Raw genomic sequence first — 25508 nt, 5'->3', positions numbered from 1 at the left:
ATATATATATATATATATATATATAGTAATTTTTTTATAAAAAAAAAAAAAAAAAACAACATCAAAATATTATCACTTTTATATCACATCATTTACTATGAACAGTGCCGTGTAATGTTGTTGTTGGTTGCCAAACGACACCGAAGTGTCGGTCGGTTCCCATCTAAGCAGATGGGCCAACTAACTAGTCTAGTCTGTGTCTAGCCGACAAGGCAGGGGAGAGAATGGGATCAAGATCCCCTCCCAACAACAATTACTTACTAAATTTCTTTGTTTCTTCTTTGAAATATTTCTTGTTCAAACCGATGATGATACCATTACAAAAATTACTTAGTAAATTTCTTTGTTTCTTCTTTGAATGGTAGAATATGTTGGGTGACATCACTGACATGGGTTCAAAAGACGTCACATTAGAATGGAGGTATTATTATAAAGAAAATTCCCAATTGCATCCCACATCTTCTTTAGTATGGATTTAAATATTGTGTCACATTTTGGGAATCAGGATCCCTTTCCATTATTGGAAGAATTGGAGAATTTTTAATTTTCAATTTTCAATCCTAGCCATTCATTTTTATCCAACAGCTCATACGATGCCACATGTCTCACTTAAATTAAATAATAAAGTATTAATAATTTTTTTAAAAAATATATATTAAAATTAAAATAATAAAAAAATTAAAATCAAATAAAAAAAACCGGAGTGGCCGGCCACCTCCGTTTTTTATTTTTTATTTGATTTTAATTTTAATTTTCTTTTTAAAAATTAATTAATATTTTATTATTTAATTTAAGTGGCACACATAGCATTGTATGGGCTGTTTGATAAAAATAGATGACCAGGATTGAAATTTTGAGAATCTCCAATTCTCTCAATAATGGAAAAGGATCCTGATCCCCATAATGTGACACAATATTTAAATTCATACTAAAGAAGATGTGGGATCCAATTGGGGATTTTCTTTTAATAATACCTCTTTTCTAATGTGACGTCTTTTGAACCCACGTCACCCAACATATTCTACTATTCAAAGAAGAAACAAAGAAATTTACAAAGAAATTTTTGTAATGGTATCATCATCGGTTTGAACAAGAAATATTGCAATATAAAAAAAACAAATAAGACTAAAATGAAAATATTTAAAATTTAGAGATCAAATTAGGTATAGGAATTGAGAAAATTATAGGGTTTTGTGGCAATAGAGCATTGGGTCACAAGGTTTGCGTGAGTGGGTAGTAGTTGCCAGTAGATATGAAAGTGTTCGATTACCCTCATTGAGCTTTTGAGAGTGGTTGCACCACTCTTAATAGACCAGATATGATAGTCGGTGTCATCTCTCGCACGGTGGTTAGAGGTGGCGCAAACCAATTAATCATATGCTTTTGTAAGTTTGTTTATTAACGGATGGAAGCACTCCCAGATCGGCCCATAAGTTAAAGTCACATGCGAATAGAATTACTCTTTTCAACGACCTGCACCCATCGACCCAGTTGTTAAAAATTGTTCAAAGAGATTGATGCCCAACTTTATTTGAAGTGGACATCATAGCTCCCTTAACACTATAATAAGTGGTTGTGTTAATATGCAATACATAGCTTTTAAAGTCATCATTAAATTTAACTTAACAATAAATATTAAATTTTGATATGGTTGTGTTTATATCAAAATTTATAGGTCATCATATGGCTGTGTTAATATCCATCTCAAATAAATTTATTTTGACTTAACAATAAATATTAGCAGAAGATATATAATTTGTTCAAATTGAAGTCCCATGACTAAATTAACACTATGGGCTGCATTTATAATATTTCTAAAAGATTTCACTCTTCACCTAAATTTATCAATTAAGCTTGCTGTCCAATAGACATAGCTATTCTTTAAATTGGATTAGAAACTTAACTTATTAAATTAACACTTAGTTCTTAAAACATGCGATTTCTCACATATACATATATTTTTAAAATGCATATACGTATTCTAAAAACATATGTCAATTTATATAAAAAATGGGTTAACTACATATATATCCCTCTATTCATCACCATTTTTGCAACGTTTCACTAATAACAATGTCCTCCTTTAATCTACCATTATGATTGCAACGTCTCTCTTTCGCCATTCAAAATGACAAAAATATATTTCATAAGATAAAAAAGACATTACAATCACAATAGTAATTAAGAGAATATTGTAAAATTTGAAATAATGAGAGAATGTGAAAAAAGATGGTAATTAATTAAAAATAGAATGATCTACGTCTCTCAGCCAGACCCACCTCGACATGAGCCCATCCTCCGCGCGCACCAACCCCGCGCTTTCCAACGGCACCTGCCGCTTCTAATTCCGGCCCCCTGCGACGGATTGTGACTCGCACGCGCCTGTGCATGGTTTTTTCGCGCTTTGGCCAGAATCTTCAAGCGGCTTCTAATGGTGTTTGTGGGCTTTTGTGATTTATCTTTATTTTCCCTGTATTTTCTGTTTTCCCGGTATGTTATGGTCCTAGCCTTTTGGGTTGAGGATGTGAATAATTTCCTGGCTGGCTTGCATGTCGAGGAGGATGAGTTTCGACATAGGGTTTCTGCTTCCAAGGCTGATGAATATGAGCTACCTATACATTGAGTTGAGTTTGTCTTGAACAAATTTGTTGTTACAATTGAACATTAGTCATGGGTTAGCGAAAGATTAGTCATCGATAGGTCTTAAATGTTAGATTGTTATGTATGTATTTATGATTTGTAACCTCGTAGCTTCAACTATGATTTTCTTAGAACTTTTGTTCTGTGATGTAAGAGCATTTCCGCTTGTGATCATTCTTCTGTTAATGAGAATAAATTTTTTTTTCCCTTAAAAAAAATAAAAATAAAAATAGAATGATAGGTTTAATAGTTTAAGTGACTTTTTGATATTAATTACTACTAAAAATATGATAATTTGTTATCTTTCCCAAAATAAACACTAATCTGTAATTTGTGAGCCAAGATCTTTTGGCCTCTCTCTCTCTCTCTCTGTCTCTCATTTGTGAGCCAAGATGAGGCCAACCAAAGAACCAAAGAGAAGCCGAAGCCGAGGCCGTAGCTCCCCATCATCACCAATCGGAGACCGGACCAGAAGCCCCCTCTCCGCACCGGGGTCACGCCAAACTAGACCCGCACTCACTCCCTCTACCTCTCTCCTGGACCGCGAGCTCGTCACCGAGGATGCCACCACTCTCTTCGAAGACCTTCGAATCTCCTCAGACGCCAACCCTCGGAGCTTCCCGTACAGTGTGAAGCAGCAGTGCTGGGACAAGGCCGAGAAGGTCCGAGGCCGAGACCCTGAGCGCTGGCGCCGAGATGCGCTCGGCAACCTCCTGTTTCGGAAGCTCGTGGGTTGCCCGGGATGTCTCTGTCATGATTATGATCACATTGTTCCTTACTCTAAGGTCCTCAAATTTCCCTCTCTCTCTTTTTCTTTATTTCGTGGTTGGAATTTTGAGAAGTGGGTTTGCTTTGGTTCTGGCAATTGAGGGTCTGCTTAGGGTGCATTTGCTTTATACATGCCTAAATTTGATACTTTTGTCGTAATTTTTTCTTTTTGGGTATTGTTAGTTTGCTTTATATTCCTAGCCTGCATTCCATTTCAGAGATTCTAAGAGACCTTGAAGTAAATTTTAAACCTTTGCATAATTGCATGTCTCTTATCTGCACCATTAGTGAGCTTGATGGGCATGTGATATAATGCCATGTTAGATTGTAACACCACAGTCCCAAGTTGAAAATGAATAGCTCACATGGAGTGACTGGATTATAAAGGAGCTCGTGAATGTTAAGTCTCATATTAGTTTCCTATTAGGTAAGATTGAGCTTTATAAGTAATTATAGGGAGCTTTAGTTGTAACTTGATTAGTAGTGATAGGCAGATATGACTAGCACTTTTTCCTTGGATTGTTACATAAATGGTGTTAGAGTATAGACTTGTTAGTTTGAGCGTGAGGAGTGAATAGTAGCCACAATGTAGGCTTGAGCTTTTGGGTTGGTGGTGGTCCAACATGTTATATCAAGGTCTCACTGAGGAGACTTCCCTAAGTGTTCATCTCCCCCAAAGACAGTGACTGTGAAGGCTAAGATGGATTCTGCTACTGGTGCCTGGTCTGGACCTTCATCTTTGAGAGTCCAAAAGATATTCCGAAAAGCTTGCTAGGGCTCAAGAGAGAAAGGTGGGGTAAGAGCATATATCTCTTGTAGGGATTGATATAGATGGATGATTGGCACTGTCAGACACCGGTATTTGCTGGCCGAATAATCAGTTTTTAGTATAGTTAGGAAGAAACTCGCTTTTCAAGCTTCTCTTGAGCAAGCAAGGGGCCTGATTGGAAGAGGGCTGCGTGCCCCACAGTTTGGATGATTATGATGTGTTGCATTGCAATTCTTAGAAATATTTGATACTTCTATTTTCAGGAAGTTGGGCTGCTTTGAAAGAGGAGGAGAACAAATTAAAAGCTTAATAAATTTAAAGGCAAACTTAGGCATGGAGAGACCAGAGAAGATGCTGAAGCCAAAAAGCATACAATGGAAAGGGGGGATATGGGAATACAATATTATTTCACTAGATTTCTAATGCCAAAAGGAGATTGGATTCGCGTTTACTGTAATGATGGAGGGTGTAATATTCAAAGAGGACCACATGCTGGGAATGCAAATTTCAACTATCTAATTATCTTTCCTAGAAAAGGTTTTATGGTTAAAACTTACCAAAAAGAAAAATGTAGTTATCTTTCTTAAGAGAAGAACTTTTGTTGGAGGGCTCTTCAAGGATGAAGTGCTCTAACTATGGTCATACTATAATATAACAAAATTCTTTCTCAAGGAAGAATTTTTGTTATACTATAGTTTATTTTCTGCTATCAATTGACCTTTTTTCCCCTCATTGTATGGCAGGAAATGTTTTTGCACAAATATGCATATTTTATCAATTCATTATTACTTGGTAGTTCTACATTTTGATTTTAATTATAGATTAGAAAGAGTATACTCATTGTCTAAATTTTGTTCATGATTCCAGTTTTCAGTTTGACCCATTCTGTTTATGTTTTTTGTTTGGAAGGGTTCTTTAGGGAAATTTATAACAAAACTACTTTTCTATCCAATTTATTTATTTTTTATTTTTCTCAACTGCTGCCTGATGCTTGATTTGGCTATTTTCAAAATTCAGGGAGGACAAAGCACGCTTGAAAATTGTCAGGTTTTGCAGGTATGTGGCTTGTCTCCTTTTAGCATCTATTACTATCAAATGATTCAAATTTATACGGAATCTTTTTTTTCTGTGCTTCAATATTATGTACATTTTCTCACATTCTGCAAATTTGGGTATTTCATTTTCGCAAGTTTGTGCTGCAGAAATGTTGCATTAGAATGTTATTCCGTTACTCTATGGAGCATGCTAACTAAGTTTTTATTTTTTATTTTTTATTTTTATGTATTTAAGCATTATGAAAATTGAGTTGTGGATGTACATGGAAATCCTTCAATCAACATAAGCCTAACAGGCTAACACAATCCAAAAAACAGTGGTTAAAAAAAAAAAAAAAAGGGAGACATCAACCTAGTGATGTTATTTGGACATGATGTTAAAAAAATTGTCGAGGTTTTCATGGTAGCCCACCTCTCCATTGACCAATCTTCTCTTTTCCATCTTGGTAGTAATCATCTGCAGAAAGTTCTAAACTAGAAACAACCAATTCTATAAACCAAGGTGATTGCAAAAGCTCAATGTGTTCAGCCTTCGCATTGGATTTGAATTCCTCCCATTTACAAAGCAATGAACTTAAAATAGAAGCTGCAAAATACCAACATTATTGTTTGATATAAAGGAATATCAACCAAATCAGCAAGGGTAGTAAGTAGGTATCAACTAATTTGGTGCATAATCTATTATATTTCTTAAGGATTTTTCTAACTGCAATTGCATTCACTGAACATATTCAATCAGCATCCGTCCTTCTAGTGAGTGGCTTGTTGATCATTCTTGAAATAATGACTCAAGTGCAATAAACATCTCTGCATCCTGGTAGCAACATGAAGATGGAGATGCCAGACTCTTGATGCACCAATGCAGATATATATCATTGCTCCCTAGGATTCCAAATCTAATCGCTCTAGCCCATTAAGCAATTAAAAGGATCTAGTAGACTGAATGCAATATAACCCTTGATTAATGAACTGTGGACACATGGAGTACCAAAAAAATAGAAGAAAAACAAAAGGAATTCACTATCAAAGTATGTGAAAGAAGAAAAAACCAATTAACCTGGATGCCTTTGGGTGATTTAAGAAAAAAAATTAAAAATTCAATTCAAAAGGAGACAAAAAAACCTGGAAACAATATTAACACTGTTCGATACTTTGAACGTTCAATTGCAGTTGCCTCTGTTTAAAGACCATAGTTCTTGTGGCAACCAAAATTTTTCAGATGATGACCACCAAGATGAACTAGAAAAGAGAAGGAAAATAGAAGATTGATATATGGAGGTAGACTACTGTGAAAAGATTGATAATTTGCCCAAATAATGTTGGTAGATTAACCTCTGCAGGTTTTTTTTAACCACTGTTTAGGGTTATGTTAATAGATTGACGACATGACAAGATCTTAACATTTTATTCTAAAAGACATGTGATTTAAAAAATTCTATTAGAACTCTAGAAGATCTTGACCCAGAACTACATTTTTTACTCGAATCTAATAATTAGAGTGAACATTCAAAAAAAATAGTTTCAAACCTAGAGTCAGCTTTACGACAATTTTTAAACATCATTAGTTCAAGCCAAACAAATCTTCTCCTCTGAGCTTTCCTTGTGCCACTGTACTGGCCAATTTGGTAAACTGCTTCTTGCAATTTTTTCATTAATCCAACTGTTGTACTGGAAGTTAAAATCTTTTCCTTTTACATCCAGGAAGTGCCGTTGAAATTAAAAGGTAGTTTTTGTAAAGCTAGATGGACAGTTGCCTACCTTATATCTGGAGAGCTTCAAAAGGGTTGACAATGCTTACCCTACTAATCAAACCAATTTGGAAATTCACCATCTAGCACAAGGAGTCCTTTATGCGTGCATGTGTGTATGTTTGTTGGCAAGGGCTTTGTTTTTAGGAAGTAAACATTTTGTGATTGCTTGTTCTTTCAAATGTCTTTCAATTTATTTGTACACTGAAGTCCGCTTTGAGCACATATAAGTATTTGATGCAATTTATTAGCTCAGAGGGTGTTCTCTTATTTGCTTTACCTATTCAAGTCAGTCAACCTTCGTCTCTCAAATTTCAGACAGCTGTTAATCGTTCAAAGGGAAATCGGACCGAGATGTCAAGAACTGAGCTCATTCAGAAAAGTTCTTATTGCCGGGTTGCAGGTACAACCAAGCCCTATAGACCTCCATAGGCATCTCAAAGTTCATGGATCTACTAGAATGACTAATTGAAAATTCTGAATGGGTTATCCAATTAATTGCAGGTCGTGACATGGATCTTCTCGAACTGTCTGCCTACGGCAATGTCCGTCGTGGGCAAGACTCTGGGGGATGTAGAATCCAATAGAAATACTAGCCGTGGTAACTTCTTGTGAAGTTGAGTAGGATATGAATATATATACACTAACATTTGCATTAAACTGCACAACATGTGCTTGATTACCTTCTGTTGGTCATGTAAAGCATTTGAGTGGGCTTTCTCTTCCCATCGCCCAAAAAATGTTTTTGTTAGCTTAGGTCTCTTCATTAAATGTACACTGAACAGATGGTGTCAAAGGCAATCCAGTTTCATGACAAGTGCTTATTTGACTGCTAGATATTTCCTGGTGCCATTTGTTTGAGTGCTTCTTGTTAGCTGTTTAGTGAGATATTCTAATCAATCCTCAGAGAGAGGACTTAAGCAATGCTCAGTATTATTTGGTGAATATACTCGGTATATGAATGTAGGCTTAAAACAGCTGCAAAAAGAACTTTGGCTTCACAATCATTGTTTCTCATAATCTCTAAGCTTGTTTAGGACCATTGGTTTCTATCAAAACAGAAATATTAATAACTCAAACACAAAATACTCCTAAAAAATAAAATAAATTTTATCTGCATGTCATCAAAACATTTTATTCAAATTAAAAACATATTAGCAGTAAGTAAAACAGTACATGCAAATTGTAAATAATTGTCTTATCTCTTTAAAGTTGGAGTAGTTATGAGTCTCCACTGTCGGAGAGAAAGAATTAACAAACAACAAAAGAAAATAATTGCCTGTTTCTTTTTTTCTTTTTCTTCTCTCTTTTTGCTAGAGCTTTGTGTGGGAAAGTAGCTTCAGGTCGACGGCTACTTTTCTAAGATGCTTATCATCTTTCCAACACTTTTTCTTATTTTCCTTTCTGTTTGAGGTACTACGTTTTTCTCATTGGAAGCTGTATTGGGTGCCTTACACGTGTCCCAACTAACTCATACATACAGAAGACCTGTTTTATGCTGAATTCTTAGAGGAAACCAGCTTAATATCCTATCTTTCTTTTTTCTTTCTTTTTTTCCCTTTTTTTTTTTTTCGTTCAATCCAATCTATTAAATTGACATCATGTGATAAATTGAATTGAAGTAATTTTTTTCGACCCACTTTAAAATATAACTTTGTTCTTGAAAATCACTTTAAAATATAACCATGTTCTTGAAAATTGATTTGATTTTCTTTCAACACAAAACCAACGCTTCAAAACAAACAAAAGGTTTTAAGAAAGAAAAAAAAAACACACTTACACTCAAAGTTTTGTTCTGATGATGGTTGAGATCAGTGATTAAGAGGGCAATGGCATGGCAACTCCAAATAACAAAAAGAAGAAACGATGACTGGAAAATAATGTGTCTTATGATCCACCATTTTCAGTCTTTCTTCTTTTCTTAATGATCTGCCACTTGTCTATAATTTGAATAACATAAAAAGGGCACTAGACCAATGGGATAAGTTATAGTGGGAGGTTGACTCTGAGTCCCAATGATTCTCAGTGTTCTCTTTTCTCAACAAAGTCTGCTTTAATAAGTGGCCATTGTTTTTGCAAGTGGCTCAGTAAAAGGAAAAACATATTTCTTCCAAGTGCATCTTACCCAGACCACCTTTGATTAATAATGGTAATGGAGGCCATGGAAAAAAGTGGTAAAATAAAATAAAGGCTCACCAAGTTTGATTTCATTTATGCACTATGTTACTGATTTTTCGTTTAGCTTAACCGTTTTAAAAATAACGATTTTAAAAATGAAAATGGGTGTTTTTACTTTTTATAAACGCACCTACAAATTTATGTTTTCAAAAGCACTTCTCCCAATGGTGCATTTTTTTTTCTTACTATTTTCTTTAAAAACACGCGTTTAGTCTGCGAAATTGCGGGATCAAATAGATTTTAAAAGAAAAGTAGCCTAAATTTGTTGACATAAAGCACTGTCATTAACCTTCCAAGTGCGGATTAGCTTTGGTGAGGTCCCTATCCATCGAAAATGGGGCATATTTTAACATTTTACATCAGCTGTTGGGCTGTCACCAAACTGGTTCAGTTTGGAATATGCTTTTCTGGAACCAATTAGCCATAATGAGTTTTTAGTAGTATGAAAAGCACAACATAGACAAGATTGACATTTTAAGACTAAAATGTTTGCAGTGTCACGTTAATCACAATTAAATTTAATTATGTAGTGATTGAAGTGATAAATGCCATGTAAACTTTTAAATTGACAATTCACGTGGCATTGTCACATTAGTCACTATCAAATTTAATTGTAAGTAGATACAAACAACAGAACTGTCAGAACGTGGTAAGACTACTTGAACTTAGGCCAGTTTATTATTATCATTATTATTTTTTTAAAAATTTATTTATTTTTTTTTTTTTGTTCCCTGCTAAGATATGTACATGGCCCTGCCATTGGAGCCCCCATGACTTAAAACAAGGTGACAGTCAAAAGAAATTATTGAATAACAGAGTAGAATTGATATGACTGCTATGGATGGTCACATTAAGGTTTGTCGTGTTGAAGGGTCATTAAGTTGATTCACAAGCAGATTATCCAACCAAATGGCTAGAAATTGATGATGGTGATGATGATGATGATGCATACTTGACTTATGGGCTGAATCTAGGCATATGGATGAAGAGCAATTGGCAATTGCTTTCCCACAAAAAAGAAAAAAGCATAAAGAAAAGAAAGCAAAAGCAAGAGAGAATGCCAAAAGGGTTTATATATGGGCATTAAGTGCATTTGGGTCCCATAACAACTCATTTTATACATAAAATGTGGCCTCTATTTGCTTGTAGCAGCAAAATATCTGACTCTTCTTTGTCCTCGCTCATTTTTTAGTGACACATACCTGTTTATTGATGCATCCACCAAGTGTTATAAAGAAAGTTTGATAGATACATCTAGAGAGTAATCCAAATATCCATGAAATTCTTTGTCAAAAGAGAAAAAGACCATTCCGCGTTTTTGTCACTACTGAGAAGAGCTGACCACCTCTCCATCTAACTCTCTCACCTGATCTTCCATCAGTCTGATGTAAAATATTCGATTAAGAGTTTGTTTTTCTTGCGATTTCGCATATCAAAATTATAATTTTAAGCAAAATCACGGAAAAATTGCAGTTTAAGGAGTATATTTTTAAAAATACACAATTTTAAAGGCTAAACTACGATTTTAAAGACCAAATCGCGATTTTACCAAGCTTTTAATTGTATTTTCCTCCACTAATATAGTAAGGTGTCGAGCATAAATAAAGTGTTTTTATTTATTTCTCCTTCCCTGAGCCTAATGGAAATGGACCATAAATTAAAGTTGCATAGGCTAAGAGATATCTAACAAAATTTGCCAATTATGTTGGCCCTATTCCTAGTGGAAGCATCATAGAAGTAAATGATTGGTGGGATATTGGGGTCTTTCAAGTTTCAACTAATGTAACTTGTTGGACCCATGAGAGTAGTTATCTTTATTGTATTCTTTACTTCTTTTCTTAATAAATTTCTTATCCATGAAAAAAATGGAAAACAAAAACCATCATAAAATTTTCAGTAAGGAGAATAAAACTAGGGGAAAGAGGGAAGGAGAGCAGGGAAAATATCAGAGAACTTTGTTCCAGCATTTCACCTTTTTGTGCAAGTTGCTTTGGCCCTTGAGCTTGAAAAGGACAGAAGCTTGGCTCTTTTTGAACCTAATTCAAGTTTATCCTCAGAAAGAACTTCAGTTTTGTTGTTTTTGTCACCGTCTTTGCTTTGGCCCCCCACCACCAAGACCCCCCCATGTATTTATGTCTTGCACAAACTGCATAGCTAGCTGTAAGGAATCTTTTGCATTATCCAAGCGCGCGCACACACACACACACATATATATATATATATATATAATTGCATTCTATTTCTTGGTGCAAGAGTAGTCTTCAGTCCTGTCAACTTCTTCTGTTGCTTGTGATTCATTCTTGAATCTTACTAGCTTTTCTTTTTCTTATTCCAGATTAAGAAGATACTCCTTTCTGAAATTTTTAGTCACTCTGTAATTCAAGAATAACAATACCCTTCTTTTATTTTGATTGAATTTTATTATTACTCTCAATCACAAAAGCAAGAAAAAGCCGAGGGAAAAGATTCATTGTTAGTGATAAATCACTAGTTATCTAAAAAAGCACTGAATTTTAAGCAATATTTTGTTACCTTCTACCACTGTTACGCCAAAAAGAAAGGTTTCACACGGGCAGCATGGTCTGATAAGGTATTGGCTCTGGGTGTAAATAGGGTAAAATCTATTTCTTCCTCACTTTTCCTGCCTTCTTTATCGTTCGATGGATTGAGATATGTATTACAACTCCAAAGTTCTCAATGAGAACTCAATAAAAATATGTAAAATATTTAATTAAAATGAAAAGTGAATGGCGGAAACAAGATTTGAACTCATAATATTAAATTATCAGTTATTCCAAAAAGTTAAGCTAAATGGTGAATTTAATCATTAGTTAATATTCTACCACTCGAACTGTATGAAAATTTTAGCCCCATACACTTGGATTTATATACATATACATGTACACGAACTGAACAAACTAAGTACATCAAAAGGCACCAAAAGGCACCTGCTCATTACTGTTACAAGAAGACAAAATTAGTTCCTACTTAATTGCCTAGCATTGTGAGAAAACCCCTGGCCTCCAGTTTTGTTGGAATTTGTCTGCAAAGTGAAGTATGCTGGATGGCTGTCAGTGCTTCAAACTCGCTCCAAACTAAGTTGAATCCAACGTCATGCTTTATACCTGAATCAAAGTTACATCATAAGCTACCACTTCACGAGTTCTCATGAAAGTTGAGGGATCTAGACAAGGCTGCAGGGTTTGCCAGCAACACTGCAGAAGTTTCAGCTATGCGATGCTTCTCATCACCCTTCGATTGAAAGGCCTTAAACATGCCTCCCCCACAGATGGATTCATTCTTGATCCCCAGCGTTGCCCATATAGAACTCTTTGCAGCTTCACTTGGGTCATCAATCCTCAAAGTTTTTGGAACCAAAATACATCCGTTTTTCTGTTTTGGCGGCTCCTCTCTCTCCAAATTGTCTGGTTTAAGCATGTCTCCATCTCTTGGGTGCTTCCCCAACGTTGGAGAATGTGGAGCCGAGCTTGGAGACTTTTGGTTTGGAGAAGGTTGTGGAGACAGCCAAGGAACGTTCCAAGTGCCTGGAACACCACAGTTCCAATAAGCTGTCGGATAGAATGGCATAGGAAACCCAGGAGGGCAGAGAGCTGGTGGAGGTACTGCAGAATTCCATTGATAAGGCCAGGGAACACCAGGGAGACATGGGATTTGAGGAGGGAAGCCATTAATGTTTTGAGCAAATGGTTCTGGAGGGCAATGTTTCCCTCCCTCCATTGAATTTGAAACTGTGATATTAGAAGATCCGCTTGAGCAATCGTCACCATTTTCTCTACCTTTACCAGGAACTGGAATTCTTTGCTCCTCAAAGCTATGAAATCCATTCCGGGCACCATTCAAAACCTTCTTGTCTGCAAGACTTAAAACAGAAGCCATGGAATCACATATGGGTACATCTAATCCAAAGCTGAGGACTCTGCCATTGCTTTTCAATGTGGGGTAGTGAGTTCCATTTGAAGCATCCATTCTAGCCGCTTGAAGAGCATCAGAGATGGTGATTTGGCGATAATGTGAGGCGGAGTTCTTGTTCTTACGGCGTCCAGCTCCGACCGGCACATTCCTCATGGTACCGCCTGCAGTCCAGTATCTTTGGCAGGCTTTACAGAAATGACGCGGCTGATGGACATTGTAGTTATTATAGTAACAGAATTTTGTGTCCATGCTGTTGCAGCGAGGGCATGGAAGAATTTTATCCGGCTTCTTCAGGGTTTTCTCTTGTGAGTTGGTTGTATCACTCTGTTCTTTCTCAGTCTTGGCAGTATTTGCGTTTGCTTTCTCTTCCTCTATAGAGGGTGTTTTAGGATTCACATTAGCACCAGGCAATGTTTCCAAATCTGTAGGCTCTTCTGTATTCGGATATGCTGCAGGTGGATCCTGCATATTGAACATAGTTTTCCTAATCAGCATAATAGCACCGACATCAGAGGACAAACAACAAAAGACAGTAAAATAACTTTAGGATTCATAATTAGGTTTCTTCTCTTATCTATAAAAAAGGGTTTGTCATAACTCTCTTGTTGTATCTGTATAATTCTTTGACACAATCAAAGCAACATTAAAACTAAACAATTTCATTGAGACTTCTAACAAATTTAGAGAAGCCAGTTGCCCTGGTGCTTGGGATTAAAGTATGGTGGGAAACTTCTATAAAATCAAACAAAAGCCCTTTTTTTTTTCTTTTTTTTTTTTTTTCCTTTTTCTTTTTTGGAAGGGGGAGGGGTTCAGAAACGAAAGTTGAATTCAGAAAATAACAGATTCAGAAACTCAACAGGAAGCACTTTCAATATGTCAAACAAAAAAACTCAAGCAACAAACCCAATAAGTAGATTGTAAATTGGTTAGTAAAAATAAAAATTCGAACTTTATAACAAACCCAAATCTCAGCAGGGTTTGTAGAATTATGTGAAATAAAACAAGTTCTTTGAAAAAATTAGTTCAGATCATCCAGAAACTGGTTTAAAACTCAGTTCTTAAAGGAAAAACTAATCAATAGAAATTTGAGTAGTATCAAGACCAGGTAACAAATTTTTGAAAAGATATAAAACATAGTAAGTAATCATGGGTAAAAACTTTACTCCCATTGAGTGCATGAGAATTGAGGAAAAAAAACACTTTAGAATCTTACGGTAGAAATTTGTTAGCTTTACCAAAAAAAAAAAAAAAAAAAAGTAAACTCAACCAAGCTCAATTCAGTGGGAATTTAGCTTTTCCTAGCCCCGTTTTACCTTTTATCAGCTTCAAAACACTAAATATAATCCCAAAAAAAAAAAAAAAAACACCAAGATCAAATAAAAACACAATAAATTTCTGTAACAATGAAAGAAACTTTTAAAAGGAAAATCTCAAAATCCCAATTAACACTCAAACCCACAAAAATGCCAAAAAAAAAAAAAAGCAGAGCAACTGTACCAATAAAAGTGGAAAAAGTAAAAACGACCCACCAGCTCTTTTAACATTCTAACAAATGGGTCGTCCTCAAATTTCCAAATAACGCACTGTAAAACCCTCTCACTCTCACTCACTGTATGGACAATACCTTCTCTGTTTCTTCTTCTTCTTCCTCCTCCTCTGCTCCTCTTACTCTGCCGCACTTTTCCTTTTCCGAAGTATTCACCGAGAAGTCGTCTCCGGAGACGGTCGGATTATCTCCGTCGGAAGGCAAGGAGATTTTCTTGCCGAAGAGCCTGATGGCGGGGTCTTTATTTTCTTGCATTTTCTGGGCAACCAAACAGAGGAAGAAATAAAAACGCGCGAGGTTTTTCTTTGGGTTTGAGGACTCCGTTGGCATTCACGTACGTCGTCTACGATTTTGATCCGTTTAAACGAGGAATGGATGCCAGATCAGCATTAGAGTTTGATTCTCAGCCACAAGTTCTTGTGGCCTCTAGATTTTCTATTCTTCTTTCCCATTTTTTTATTCTCCCGCTGCACACAGCCTTGGTGCACCAAGTCATGTCCTTTTCCTTTTTTAAATCTTAACATATCCCTCTTGCACTTTAACAATCTCTCTTAAAGCTACGTTTCACACTCAAACTCATAAGTTTGGTTTTCATATCATTTGTTGGATCGAGTTTATAATCATTTTATTTAAAAATTAATTGGTATCTAATGAGAGAATTCAAAATTTTTTATGACATTCGAAATTACACTCTGTAAAACATGTTGTAAGCGTTATTCACATAAGCAGAGCAACACTGTTACATATCAACAATATGTCACATTTTTATTTTATATTGAGATTATCACGTCAATATTATAATATAATTATAAAATAAAATATGATAAATAACATTATTCTTAACATAATGTTAAAATAAAATAAATGTATTCAAACTCTCTCCCTTTGAGATTACTTGCTGAAGGAAAATGTAAATAAAATAATAAAATATATTATTGTTTTATTTTTTAACCTTTTTAAGAGTTAGAGAAATGGTTATCGAAGATAGAGTTATCCGATTTATTAGCAAAGTTGTCTCATGAGGAAATCGACAATTAGGTAGCCGCCGGGATGGTGGGATGGTGGGATTGGTGGAGGTTCTTGTTGCACAAAGACTTGGGGCACCGAGTTGTGCTTTGTAGTCAGCAAATTATGAAGTCTGTGAGGTAGTACGGGAATTTGGCTGCATCTATGGACGTGGCAGTGTGAAATTGGTGGAAACATGGATAGAAACTAAAGGTCCTGCGATAGTTCTTTAATGGCCTCTAATGTTCATAGCCTGTGACTCGTGTCATGTTTTCCTTGACTTGGAATATCGACCAGGCCACCCAACTTTTGACATTAATAATTGACTTTTCTTTTTTTTTTTCTTTTAAAGGAATGATATTAAATTTCATAACAAAATTTTATTTGTAAATAATTTAATACCATGTACTTCATTAAAAACTATAAAATCTAATATAAACTAATTGAAGAAGACTTTAATTTGTTCTTGACAAGGATTTGAAATTTATTAACCCGAGTGTACGTAATTTAGACAATTTCGACACAAAATGAGAAAAAGGCAAGTATAGAGTCTCTCAACTTGAGTAGTTTGGAACGTGGCTCATCTGTCTGGATAACGCGCATTACTCTCTCTTATTCCCTATTTGAATTATGTGCAATTAAAATAGAAAATTTGAAGAGAATTCAATCCGCCCTTTCTCTGTACACTAGTGTTATTATTATTATTTTCAACCTTTTTGGTCACACTAACAATTAATTATCAACTTACTAATATTTGTAAGTCTCGCTAATATATGTACATCTAAACAACACTCAAACTATTCTTGTTAAACTCTTTATTCTTTAGTTAAAATTTGGATAAAAAAACTCACATTTTTAAGTTTAACTATCAAATTTTCAAAAGCACCACATAATAAATCTCACTCTATTCTATTTAAATATAGTTTTTATTCTATCTTTATTCTCAGAAGCACCCATGTGGGGAGAGAGAGAGGGGGGAATTATTCCAAAAGTTTTTGAGTTTTGCCAATTTGATAATAATGACTCGAGTTTTTAATTTTGACAATTAAAGTTTTTAGTTTTAGTTAAGTGATAAATAGGTTTGTCTATTAGATTTTTTGTCTAGTTTAACGAAAAACTTGTTATTTATCATATTATTTATATCAAACAAGTAAAAGTGTGATCATGTCGAGAGTGGAGATTTACTTTATTGTCACACTTCACCCCACAGAGAAACGCAGTAGAGGGTGGCTCCAATCCCATAAAGGGGCAAAGTCCCAGAGGGGGTGGCTCTAGCCACACCCACCTCATAGAGGGGGTAGTGTGAGTGGAGATCGACTCCAATAGAATGGTTGATGAGGTGACTCTACCCTAACCTACTTTTGCGTGATTGGAGAACCATCCTTAAAAAAGAAGTGGCGAGAGTGGCGAGAGTGGCTTCACTGCCACCCACCTCCACAGGTGTGGAGATCCATCCCATAGAGGTGAGCCGAAGTGGAACCACCCTCCACCACCTCCCTTTGTGTAGTGGATCCCCCCCCCCCCCCCCCCCCCCTCCCTTTCCTTTTTTAGCCTTTTTATGTTTTTCTTTTTAAGTTTTTTAGCGTAATTGCCTATTTCGTAAGTTGACATATCACGTTTTCATTTGTGTGACGTAGACAATATGATAAGCAGCGTCAAGTTTTTCAATAAAGACTGGACTTAAAATTTGACAGAGTGACATATTTGCCACCTAAGCAAAACTTAACAATTACCCTTAATTTTTACTCATAATACTTTTAATACCATTAATGTTAAGCTATGTCATCAAAGTGAATTGATGTAAACCTTCCCTTTGATAAGATATGTATAACGAAATTCAAGACATAGACATAATAACAGTAATATCCCATTTGGATGTCTTTCAGGTTGCGTCATAATTTACAAACATGTTTCACAAATAAAAGGTATTGGCTAAGTGACATTTGAGACATGTTGAAAACCCTAATTAGCAAGTAATTAGGAGTTGATAAAGAAATAGAAAGAAATATTTCATAATGGCTTCTTGCCACATCATCCCCATACATTTTTCTAACTGGGACCCACCCATGAGACAAAAGTTGGAAAGAAAGGCTTTCTCAGCTTCTTCATCTGAGCCCTAGAAAGCAGACACGTGTAGGCCATCTGGTAACCTTGCTTTCCAAAAATTATCTCTAACTCCAAGTATGACACATAATCCCATAATCTAGACGTTTTTTTGGGCATGGAAGATTAATAAATTGGTGCACGCAGGGATTAAAGGTGCCCAACATTATCTTCTCGAGCTTTCGGTGTAAAAGGGTCAACCAATTTGGTATTAATTTAATCACATAGATTAAGGTAAGGAATTAAAAAAAATGTGTCACACATCTAATTCATAAGTTACTTTCTGATTAAATATTAATTTATTAATTAAGGATGGCTCGTGGGAGGTTAGCTGGTTAACAACATGCTTAATAAAAATAACAATTATGATTTGGACAGGTTAAACTAATTGGATTTGAATGGATTAGGATGAATTTTTGGCAAATATTGGGAACTCTAAGGATAAAGAGGCTAGCCAAATGATTGGTTAATACATTTTAACGAATCATACTTTATGCTCAAAGTAAAAGGAATAACTTCCTCTTAATTTCAACTGACATGGAGATGATTCATTATACGATTAATGTTATATTTTGTTGCATTTAATAATATATATGATAAAAATCTGATGTGCATATTGCCACATTATTTAAAACTTTTACGATGTGACAAAATATATACACCTTAGATAACACATGAAAACATGTTAAAAATAAGTATTATGATACATATATTTTTATATTTGGGGATAATTTCTGATTTGGAAGAATGAGTTGTGTAGCATTTATAGACTTTTTTATTTTTTTTAGTAGGGTGTTTTACATTACCACATCAGTAAAGTGAGATACTAATGAGATAAAACTGTAGTTTCTAACATGAAAAATATTTGGTTTCATTCTCCTACATATCTCTTGTCTATTTTCGTACAAGCGATGTGTAAATCTACCGTTGAATATATAAAACCCATATGTAAGTCTCACATATTCGATGATGAATTTTAAAGAAAGATAAACAAAAAACGTGCAAGTAAATGACACCAAACACATCTTTTCTAGCATACTCTTTTCTATGTCATTTTTTTTTTTTTTTTTGTATTTTTTTTGGGGAGGGGAAAGAGGGGTTTAAGTTGTCTTGGGCTTGATGTGGCAGATATTTTTGATGGGCCAGAAACTAGCCTAACATTAGGCTGCAAATTTCATTTAGGCTAGGCTTAGCCTAATTCCCTCAAAGTGTATATTTTGCAAATTGCTTCCAATTCTTCTGTATTTGACCGTGGGCTTCATTGGCTAAAAGAGCATGTGATTCAAAATCAGTTTAATTAATTAAATTTTAAAAAGAAAACTTTATTCTATATGGAATTGCAGTTTGATTTTCATTCTATGGTATTGTGGTCCGCCCAAACCGAAATTGCATTAGTCCAGACCAAGAAGAGCCCATTAATCCATTAGGCCCAACCGCATGCCACCAGCTCTAGTCATTACTACCACTTGGATCTCTAAATGCTCAAGTAAAATGCAGGTTTTTTTTTTTTTTTTGTTTTTGGGGGACTAATGTTAGAAACAATTTTTATTTTATGGGGTAATTACCTTTTGTCCCCATAAACTACAGCGTCTTAGCACTTTTTTCCTATGAACTACCAACTATAACACCTGACCCCATCAAACTACCATCTTGTGACAAAAACCCTCATTCCATTAGTCAAAGTGGTTAAAATTGACGATCAACAGTCATGTGTAAGTCATGTGCCATTTTAATTTCTTTTCTTCCACTTTTGCCCTCATTTTAAATTGTTTTCATGTGTTGGATTAGGGTTTAGGAGGGTATAAGCGTCATTATCTTGGTCTGAAGTGAGGCCAAAAGTGGAAGAAAAAAATTTAAAATGACACATGACTTGCACATGATTGTTGACCGTCAATTTTAACCCATTTGACTGACGGAATATGGCTTTTTGTCATAAGATGGTAGTTTGATGGAATCATGTGTCATAATTGGTAGTTCATGGGGAAAAAAGTGCCAAAGCGCTGTAATTCATGGGGACAAAAAGTAATTACCCTTTATTTTATTATTACTTTATTTCATTGATGTGGTAGTCCCAAACAGTCTTTGAATTAGTCATTGTTAAAAATTAAAAACAAAAAAAATTTAAAAACCGATTAGTATTATCACATCAATATAATATAATAGTCGTGAAATAGAAAGTGTGAATTATAGTATTATAATTCTCTCAAATAGGTAGAGATTGGTGTGTTTCTCTTGTTTGGTAGGAAGAACAACACTCTAGCTTGTATTGCACGTTGAACGACCATAATGCATTATTGCCCAGTAAAATATAGATGATTGTGTTGTAGAATATCAGAGAGAGACTCCAATCAGTGGTTGACAAGTGGATAGGCTTCCAAGGGATGACTATGGGAAAGATTCACATTCATATTATAACAAGAAAAGTTTCTTATAGTGATAGGATGGTCCAAAATCAATTAAGTTCTTTATCTCATTTCTTAGATGAGAAGGAAGAAAAAGAGATTGTAAGGAATTCCTTTCCACGGTCAAGAGGAAAGATCATGTGAACGCAAAAATTAACACCGAAAAAGAGATGTGCTTTCTAACAACCGATTCAAAAAGAAAATTACAGTGCAAGAAATATAAAGAAAAAGTAAAAAATAACTCATAAAATGACTCAGTCCTCTCAATAAAGGCCACAAAAAGCAGTTTAAGCACCAAAACAAAAAACGCAGGTAGGGGCATGACCGTTTTGAGACCCTTCAACCCTACCCAAATCGCTAGAAAGTGACGCATACAGAATTGTTTATTCGAGTTATGAGCTTAATGATTATGTGCTTCATTTTTTTTTAAAAAAAAAGTTTAATCCGATAGAAAAGTATGAATTTAACTATTTAATTAATATTTTAACTATTTCTTACGCTTGAGTTCAAACTCAAAATTATTATTTTAATATCATGTTAAATCATAAATTATTTTAAAAAATTATGCTAATAAAAAATAAGAGATCTAATTATTTAATTAATATTCTCGCATTAAAACAGAAGAGTTGAGAAGAAAAAAAAGAAAGAAGATACAATTATCTCTATTGCCTACCTACAAAAGCAAAACAATATTTATGAGGTTTCCATGACATCATTTTTTAAAATTTAAAATTTCTTCTTTTTAGGTAAAGCATTTGTCAATTTCTTTCCAAATGCAAAAGTTGACGTGCGTTGGGCGTGCACCATTCTCCATGTGCTAACCTAACTTCCTTGCAATTTACACGGGTTGACAGTTGACTATTGATTTCACTTCAAAGCTATTATAATGAATCCGGGAAAGTGGCAGAAAGCCAGAAAGTAATGGAGTTTTTTCAAAGTAAGGTTGTGGACTTTTCTGTTTTGCTTTTGCTTCAGCTTTTTGTCACAATATTCTTTTAATTAAACATCCTTTAAGCATGTATATATAATTTTTTTGGCATTTTTCTTCTTGTAAGTCGCTCAATTTTTTAGGGTAAGTTTTATTTGAGATTTGTTTCCTTTGGTATCAAAGCTATTCACATGTCACGAGTTTGAGTTACAAAGAGGATAGCCTATAGAATAGGGTGAGCTGTAATGGACGTCGAATTCAAAAGCGTCCAACATGACAAAACCAATTTTCAAAAATGAGTTATACTTTGAAATTTGTATCACTTTTTTTTTTTAACTTGCATGCATAATCTTTACTAATTAATGGAATGGGACAGCTTAAAAACAAGCACTCAGAAGTCAGAAAGAAGCAGGGAAACTTCATCAATATGTTGATTTATTTTAAGGTCAGCGGATCTTTTGGATTGATTAGAAAACGTAAAGACAAATCAATTTCAAGTGTGAAAGCCAAGACTCAAGAGTTTTTAAACTTAACAATTAAAGGCAAACAAATTTGCCCTGTCAGACAGGACAAGACAACACATGTTCCAAGCAATTTTGCTGTTTCACAAGGCCATCATGCCGACACCCCCGGCCGATTTAGAAGACAAGAACAGTTGAACCATTTTTGTTTTTTTTTTTTTATTTATTTATTTAAAGAAGAGTAGATCGAATTGATCAATTGTGATTATTTTATTTAGGCGTGATTATAGTTGCATATATTCGCCGAGAGTTGTACTAAAAAAGTTTAGACGGTAAGAATCGCAAGCACTTCTTTAATTCAGATTAAACCATAACTTGACCCCTTCTCTCCATAGCATCAAAGAACAGTTGAACCATTGGTACAGTGAGAGCACTGTAAAACATCAATTGCCTGCTCAACTGTTTGGACTATTAAAGGTAGGTAGAAGAAGATAAAGGAGAGCACTATGTTAGTGGAGAAATGTCTTGTTGCTTGCACTATTATGTTGTAGCCTTAGGCTGATCATAATCTTGATATGTTGTAGCCGTGTAGGCACATGTTCATTGATACGGACAAAGAGTGAAAAAGAGTGACCATAATCTTGTCATCCTTGAATCTTGGTTCCCCACTAATTTGTTTTTCTTGTTCAATACTTATTTTTTTGCATTTAACCAATCAAATGACTAAATTTATTATTATTTTGTATCAGTTTAAGGTTTTGAGATAAGTGTTTAACATCGTATTGGTAAAGTAATTTTTTATACGACTAGACCTATAATGGGTTATCTGCAAAATAAAAAAATAGTCCCAAGAGCTTTTGGGAGGCCAAGCATCCTCCTTTACAGCCACAATCACCCTATAATTGCTCTACGCTCATGCTGTGATTGAGAAATAATTTGAAAAATCTATGTGTGGGTCGTCTTATAGATTCAATTGTTGATTTTCAAAATAAGAGGGTAAGAGAATGACCCAAATGTACTAAATAGCATATCTATCTTTATAAGGATATAGTTGTTATCCATCTAGTCGAACATTTACCAAAATATTAGATTTTGACTGGGACCTATTAGTATCAAAGTAAATATTCTAAGCTCGAATAATTTACTATGCCCCGTCCTACCCTTTTTTATCAAGTAAAAACAAAAACAAAAAAACTACAAAATTCAAGGTAAATAGACTTAAAATGTGTTCATCAGAGATCATACTTGCATGGAAAATTTAATACCACATTTGGTGGCAATAATTTGTTTGATGCTGAGGGAAAAAAGTATGGGTGCCCTAGGTTTTAGTGAGTTTCTTGGATTTGAGGCTTTCATGCCATATCAATTCATTGAATATCTTCAATCTTTTTCCCACTAAGCCTTGACTTAAAACCATGCATGAGCTCAGCTGCTGCCTTACCATCATTTGTCGTCACCCTCCACTAGCACTAGTGTTTTCCCATCTTCTCTCACCTTCTGAAATATAAATTTCACGATGTCCCCCACTTAAAATTCCCCGTGGCCTCAGAGAATTGAGCCCTTCCACATCTATGGTTCACATTGAGAGAGAGAAAGAAAAAGAATGAAAGAGAGGTCTCTAAATTAGCCCCCACAAAATGTGGTGTTCCTATCACCTTTTTGACTTCAGAAAATATGGTCATTTTTCATCCCCCCATAATCCCAAACGTCCAGAAAAATCCGAAAGTAAATGTATAAATTGAGTACAAAGCTTTTACGAGATACAACATTGGTAGAAGACTAGAAGTTGTCACTTGGATGGCTGTTATAGGAATGGCAAACACTCTCTCTCCTCTACTTGTATTCTTATTGGTGTTCTCTCACCATATCTGCTTGAATGCTGTCCCAGTCACAAGTAAATCTTCAATAACTTCTAACTTGATCTTCATCATCATCATCATCATCACCATCATCTTCTTTTTCCTCTTCTAATGAAATCTTCTGTTGTATTTGCAGGAATTGGAAGCCTAAAGCACGGGCTGCAAGCTCATCAAGTTTCACAGATTACCCACATGGTAGTAATTAACAAATTTCTCCAACATTTACTATAAATTTTCTGACATCTCTTATGCTATGGCTCAATAACTTCTATTTCAATGTAGTAATGGAATTTTCTTATCTTCACACACAGGTAGCTACAGGGGAAAAATGGGAGGAACAAACCATTGCTGGAAGAATGGATGTTGAGCTACATGATTACCCCGGATCAGGAGCCAATAACCGCCATACTCCTAAGCCGCCTGCACAATATGGGAGAATCTGTAGTGATTGTTAGTTTCTCTAGGCAGTAGGTGTGTTCTTCATTATATTATATATTTTATGAGATGTATAGCTTTAGTAAAGAATCTGCTCCTTAATTACTGATCTGGACAGATCAAGACTCAAGAGCTTTCTTTTCTTTTGGGGGAAGGGGGTACAAAGGTGAATTTAGATAGCAAATAATATGTAGAATGAGAGCTACTGAGCAAGAGAGGAAAAAGAACTACAGTAGAATTCAGTTATGTGAATGTGAGAGCCTTTAAGCAACTAGATCTGCTTGGCCATTTGTATGAAGTTGAACTTTCAACTATTAGTTACCTACAAGCTTGATGCATAATATACCAATTGTTATGTTATGTTATCATTTCCCATCAAATATATTGTGGATCACTAAGCAGGAACAAGCAGCTTTTCTCTATGTTGAGATTTGAGTCAGCGGCTGCAAATTCTCTCATTGTTGGTGTGTTCACCATGAAAATGCTCTAATTGTTGTCAGGAAGAAAACATTGTCCTTGTTTTAGTTCTTTCTTGTAAATCTTTATAGTGTATTGGGATTTATTTATCATTTTATCTTGGCTTGAAGATATGGAAATATATAAGAAAACAGGACAAAAGAAACTAAAGCAAGAAAGCCTCGAAGTTAGTAAAGAAGAAATTAAAGTGAATCAGGAAAGAAATCCTTGTTTTAGTTTTGAAGTAATGAGAATGGGGTGCACACACCCTTTGTGAGTCCTCAACTGTTATCATACAGAACAACAACAACCAAAGCACACAGCAGATAAGATAAGATCAGCCAAAGACAAATCTGGAAGATAGCAGTTGTATTTTCAAATGTAAATTAGTTTCATTGTATATCTACAATTCTGCTGTGATTATCTTCCAAGTGTATACAACTCTATCTCTGTAATAAACTCATCTATATATACAGCAAGCCTTCACCAAGTTTAGATAAGGCAGAATCATCATTCAAAACATTTCTAAGTTGCATAGATATTAGTTAGATGATCAAATTCACAATTCTCTATCAACTAAGCTTTTGAGACAACTAAAGATTTCTGTAATTTAGTCAAGTGCTGTACCTAACAGTGTTTTTTCCTATCACAAGAATCAAGCTCTACTCTTTCTGAGAACACACTTCTGAGAGGGCAGAGAAGGTGACTTTCCCTCCTCTTTGATATTTTTCTGAAGTATCTGTGCGTTGGTGCCAGCCCTATACATGAAATGGCTTCGGACAAATGCCAAGCTATATTTTCAAAGCTGATTTTAATCTGAGCAAGAAATTTCAGAATTATGAATGATATGCTTCTTTTGGGGGATTATATTGTGATCGCATTTGGTTTACTCATGAACTATGCTTGAGATTGCTTCTGTTTCCTCTTCTTCTGTTTTTTTTCTTCATTTCTTTCAGTAGTAATCAATCACACATTATTTTATGACATAGACTATAAAAAAACGTATGAGATACGTCTCTTCATTCTATTGATGCACTCAAAGATTGCTTCCACCTTTGCAGCTTGCAGCAAAACACCTCAAAATTGCTTGCCTTTTTAAACCTTGTTTGGCAAGAAAAGAGATGGAATTAAATACTGAAAAATAGTTCGAATGGGCTTAGGAAGTGTATTCTAGTAACAAATCTAAATTCTTTAAGGAAGCATGTTAGGTAAAAGCACTAAA

At 34.9% G+C, this 25508-nt stretch overlaps 3 protein-coding genes across 3 annotated transcripts; 2 read left to right on the top strand and 1 right to left on the bottom strand.

The window, feature by feature from the left end:
• The first annotated feature begins 2985 nt into the window (after window positions 1–2985).
• LOC132173358 (HNH endonuclease) lies at window positions 2986–7825 on the top strand. The gene is made up of 4 exons (XM_059584832.2): window positions 2986–3425; window positions 5195–5233; window positions 7299–7383; window positions 7485–7825. Exons 1-4 carry the CDS (start codon window positions 3033–3035, stop codon window positions 7565–7567), a joined length of 600 nt encoding a protein of 199 aa, XP_059440815.2. The 5' UTR covers window positions 2986–3032; the 3' UTR covers window positions 7568–7825.
• Window positions 7826–12010: 4185 nt separating this feature from the next.
• Window positions 12011–15006, bottom strand: CDF3 (cycling DOF factor 3). The gene is made up of 2 exons (XM_059588225.2): window positions 14716–15006; window positions 12011–13553 (listed from the first exon to the last, which is right to left on the bottom strand). The coding sequence occupies exons 1-2, from the start codon at window positions 14965–14967 to the stop codon at window positions 12315–12317; spliced, it is 1491 nt and encodes a 496-aa protein (XP_059444208.1). The 5' UTR covers window positions 14968–15006; the 3' UTR covers window positions 12011–12314.
• An 8112-nt stretch (window positions 15007–23118) lies between these two features.
• LOC132175779 (uncharacterized) lies at window positions 23119–24190 on the top strand. The gene is made up of 3 exons (XM_059587831.2): window positions 23119–23430; window positions 23532–23590; window positions 23707–24190. Exons 1-3 carry the CDS (start codon window positions 23334–23336, stop codon window positions 23848–23850), a joined length of 300 nt encoding a protein of 99 aa, XP_059443814.1. The 5' UTR covers window positions 23119–23333; the 3' UTR covers window positions 23851–24190.
• Window positions 24191–25508: the final 1318 nt, after the last annotated feature.

This window comes from Corylus avellana, chromosome 3, assembly GCF_965113065.1.
Source record: "Corylus avellana chromosome 3, dhCorAvel1.hap1.2, whole genome shotgun sequence".
NCBI classification, from domain to species: domain Eukaryota; kingdom Viridiplantae; phylum Streptophyta; class Magnoliopsida; order Fagales; family Betulaceae; genus Corylus; species Corylus avellana.
The sequence above is the reverse complement of the archived record's forward strand: the minus strand, read 5'-3'. Positions and strand labels throughout refer to the sequence as shown.

Coding starts and splice junctions, on each gene's coding strand:
- LOC132175779 (XM_059587831.2), top strand. CDS start 23,334: ATGGCTGTTATAGGAATGGCAAACACTCTCTCTCCTCTACTTGTATTC. Junction 23,431..23,531: donor GAATGCTGTCCCAGTCACAA/GTAAATCTTCAA, acceptor TTGTATTTGCAG/GAATTGGAAGCCTAAAGCAC. Junction 23,591..23,706: donor TTTCACAGATTACCCACATG/GTAGTAATTAAC, acceptor CTTCACACACAG/GTAGCTACAGGGGAAAAATG.
- LOC132173358 (XM_059584832.2), top strand. CDS start 3,033: ATGAGGCCAACCAAAGAACCAAAGAGAAGCCGAAGCCGAGGCCGTAGC. Junction 3,426..5,194: donor ACATTGTTCCTTACTCTAAG/GTCCTCAAATTT, acceptor TTCAAAATTCAG/GGAGGACAAAGCACGCTTGA. Junction 5,234..7,298: donor AAAATTGTCAGGTTTTGCAG/GTATGTGGCTTG, acceptor CTCAAATTTCAG/ACAGCTGTTAATCGTTCAAA.
- CDF3 (XM_059588225.2), bottom strand. CDS start 14,967: ATGCCAACGGAGTCCTCAAACCCAAAGAAAAACCTCGCGCGTTTTTAT. Junction 13,554..14,715: donor AAGAAGAAGAAACAGAGAAG/GTATTGTCCATA, acceptor TTCAATATGCAG/GATCCACCTGCAGCATATCC.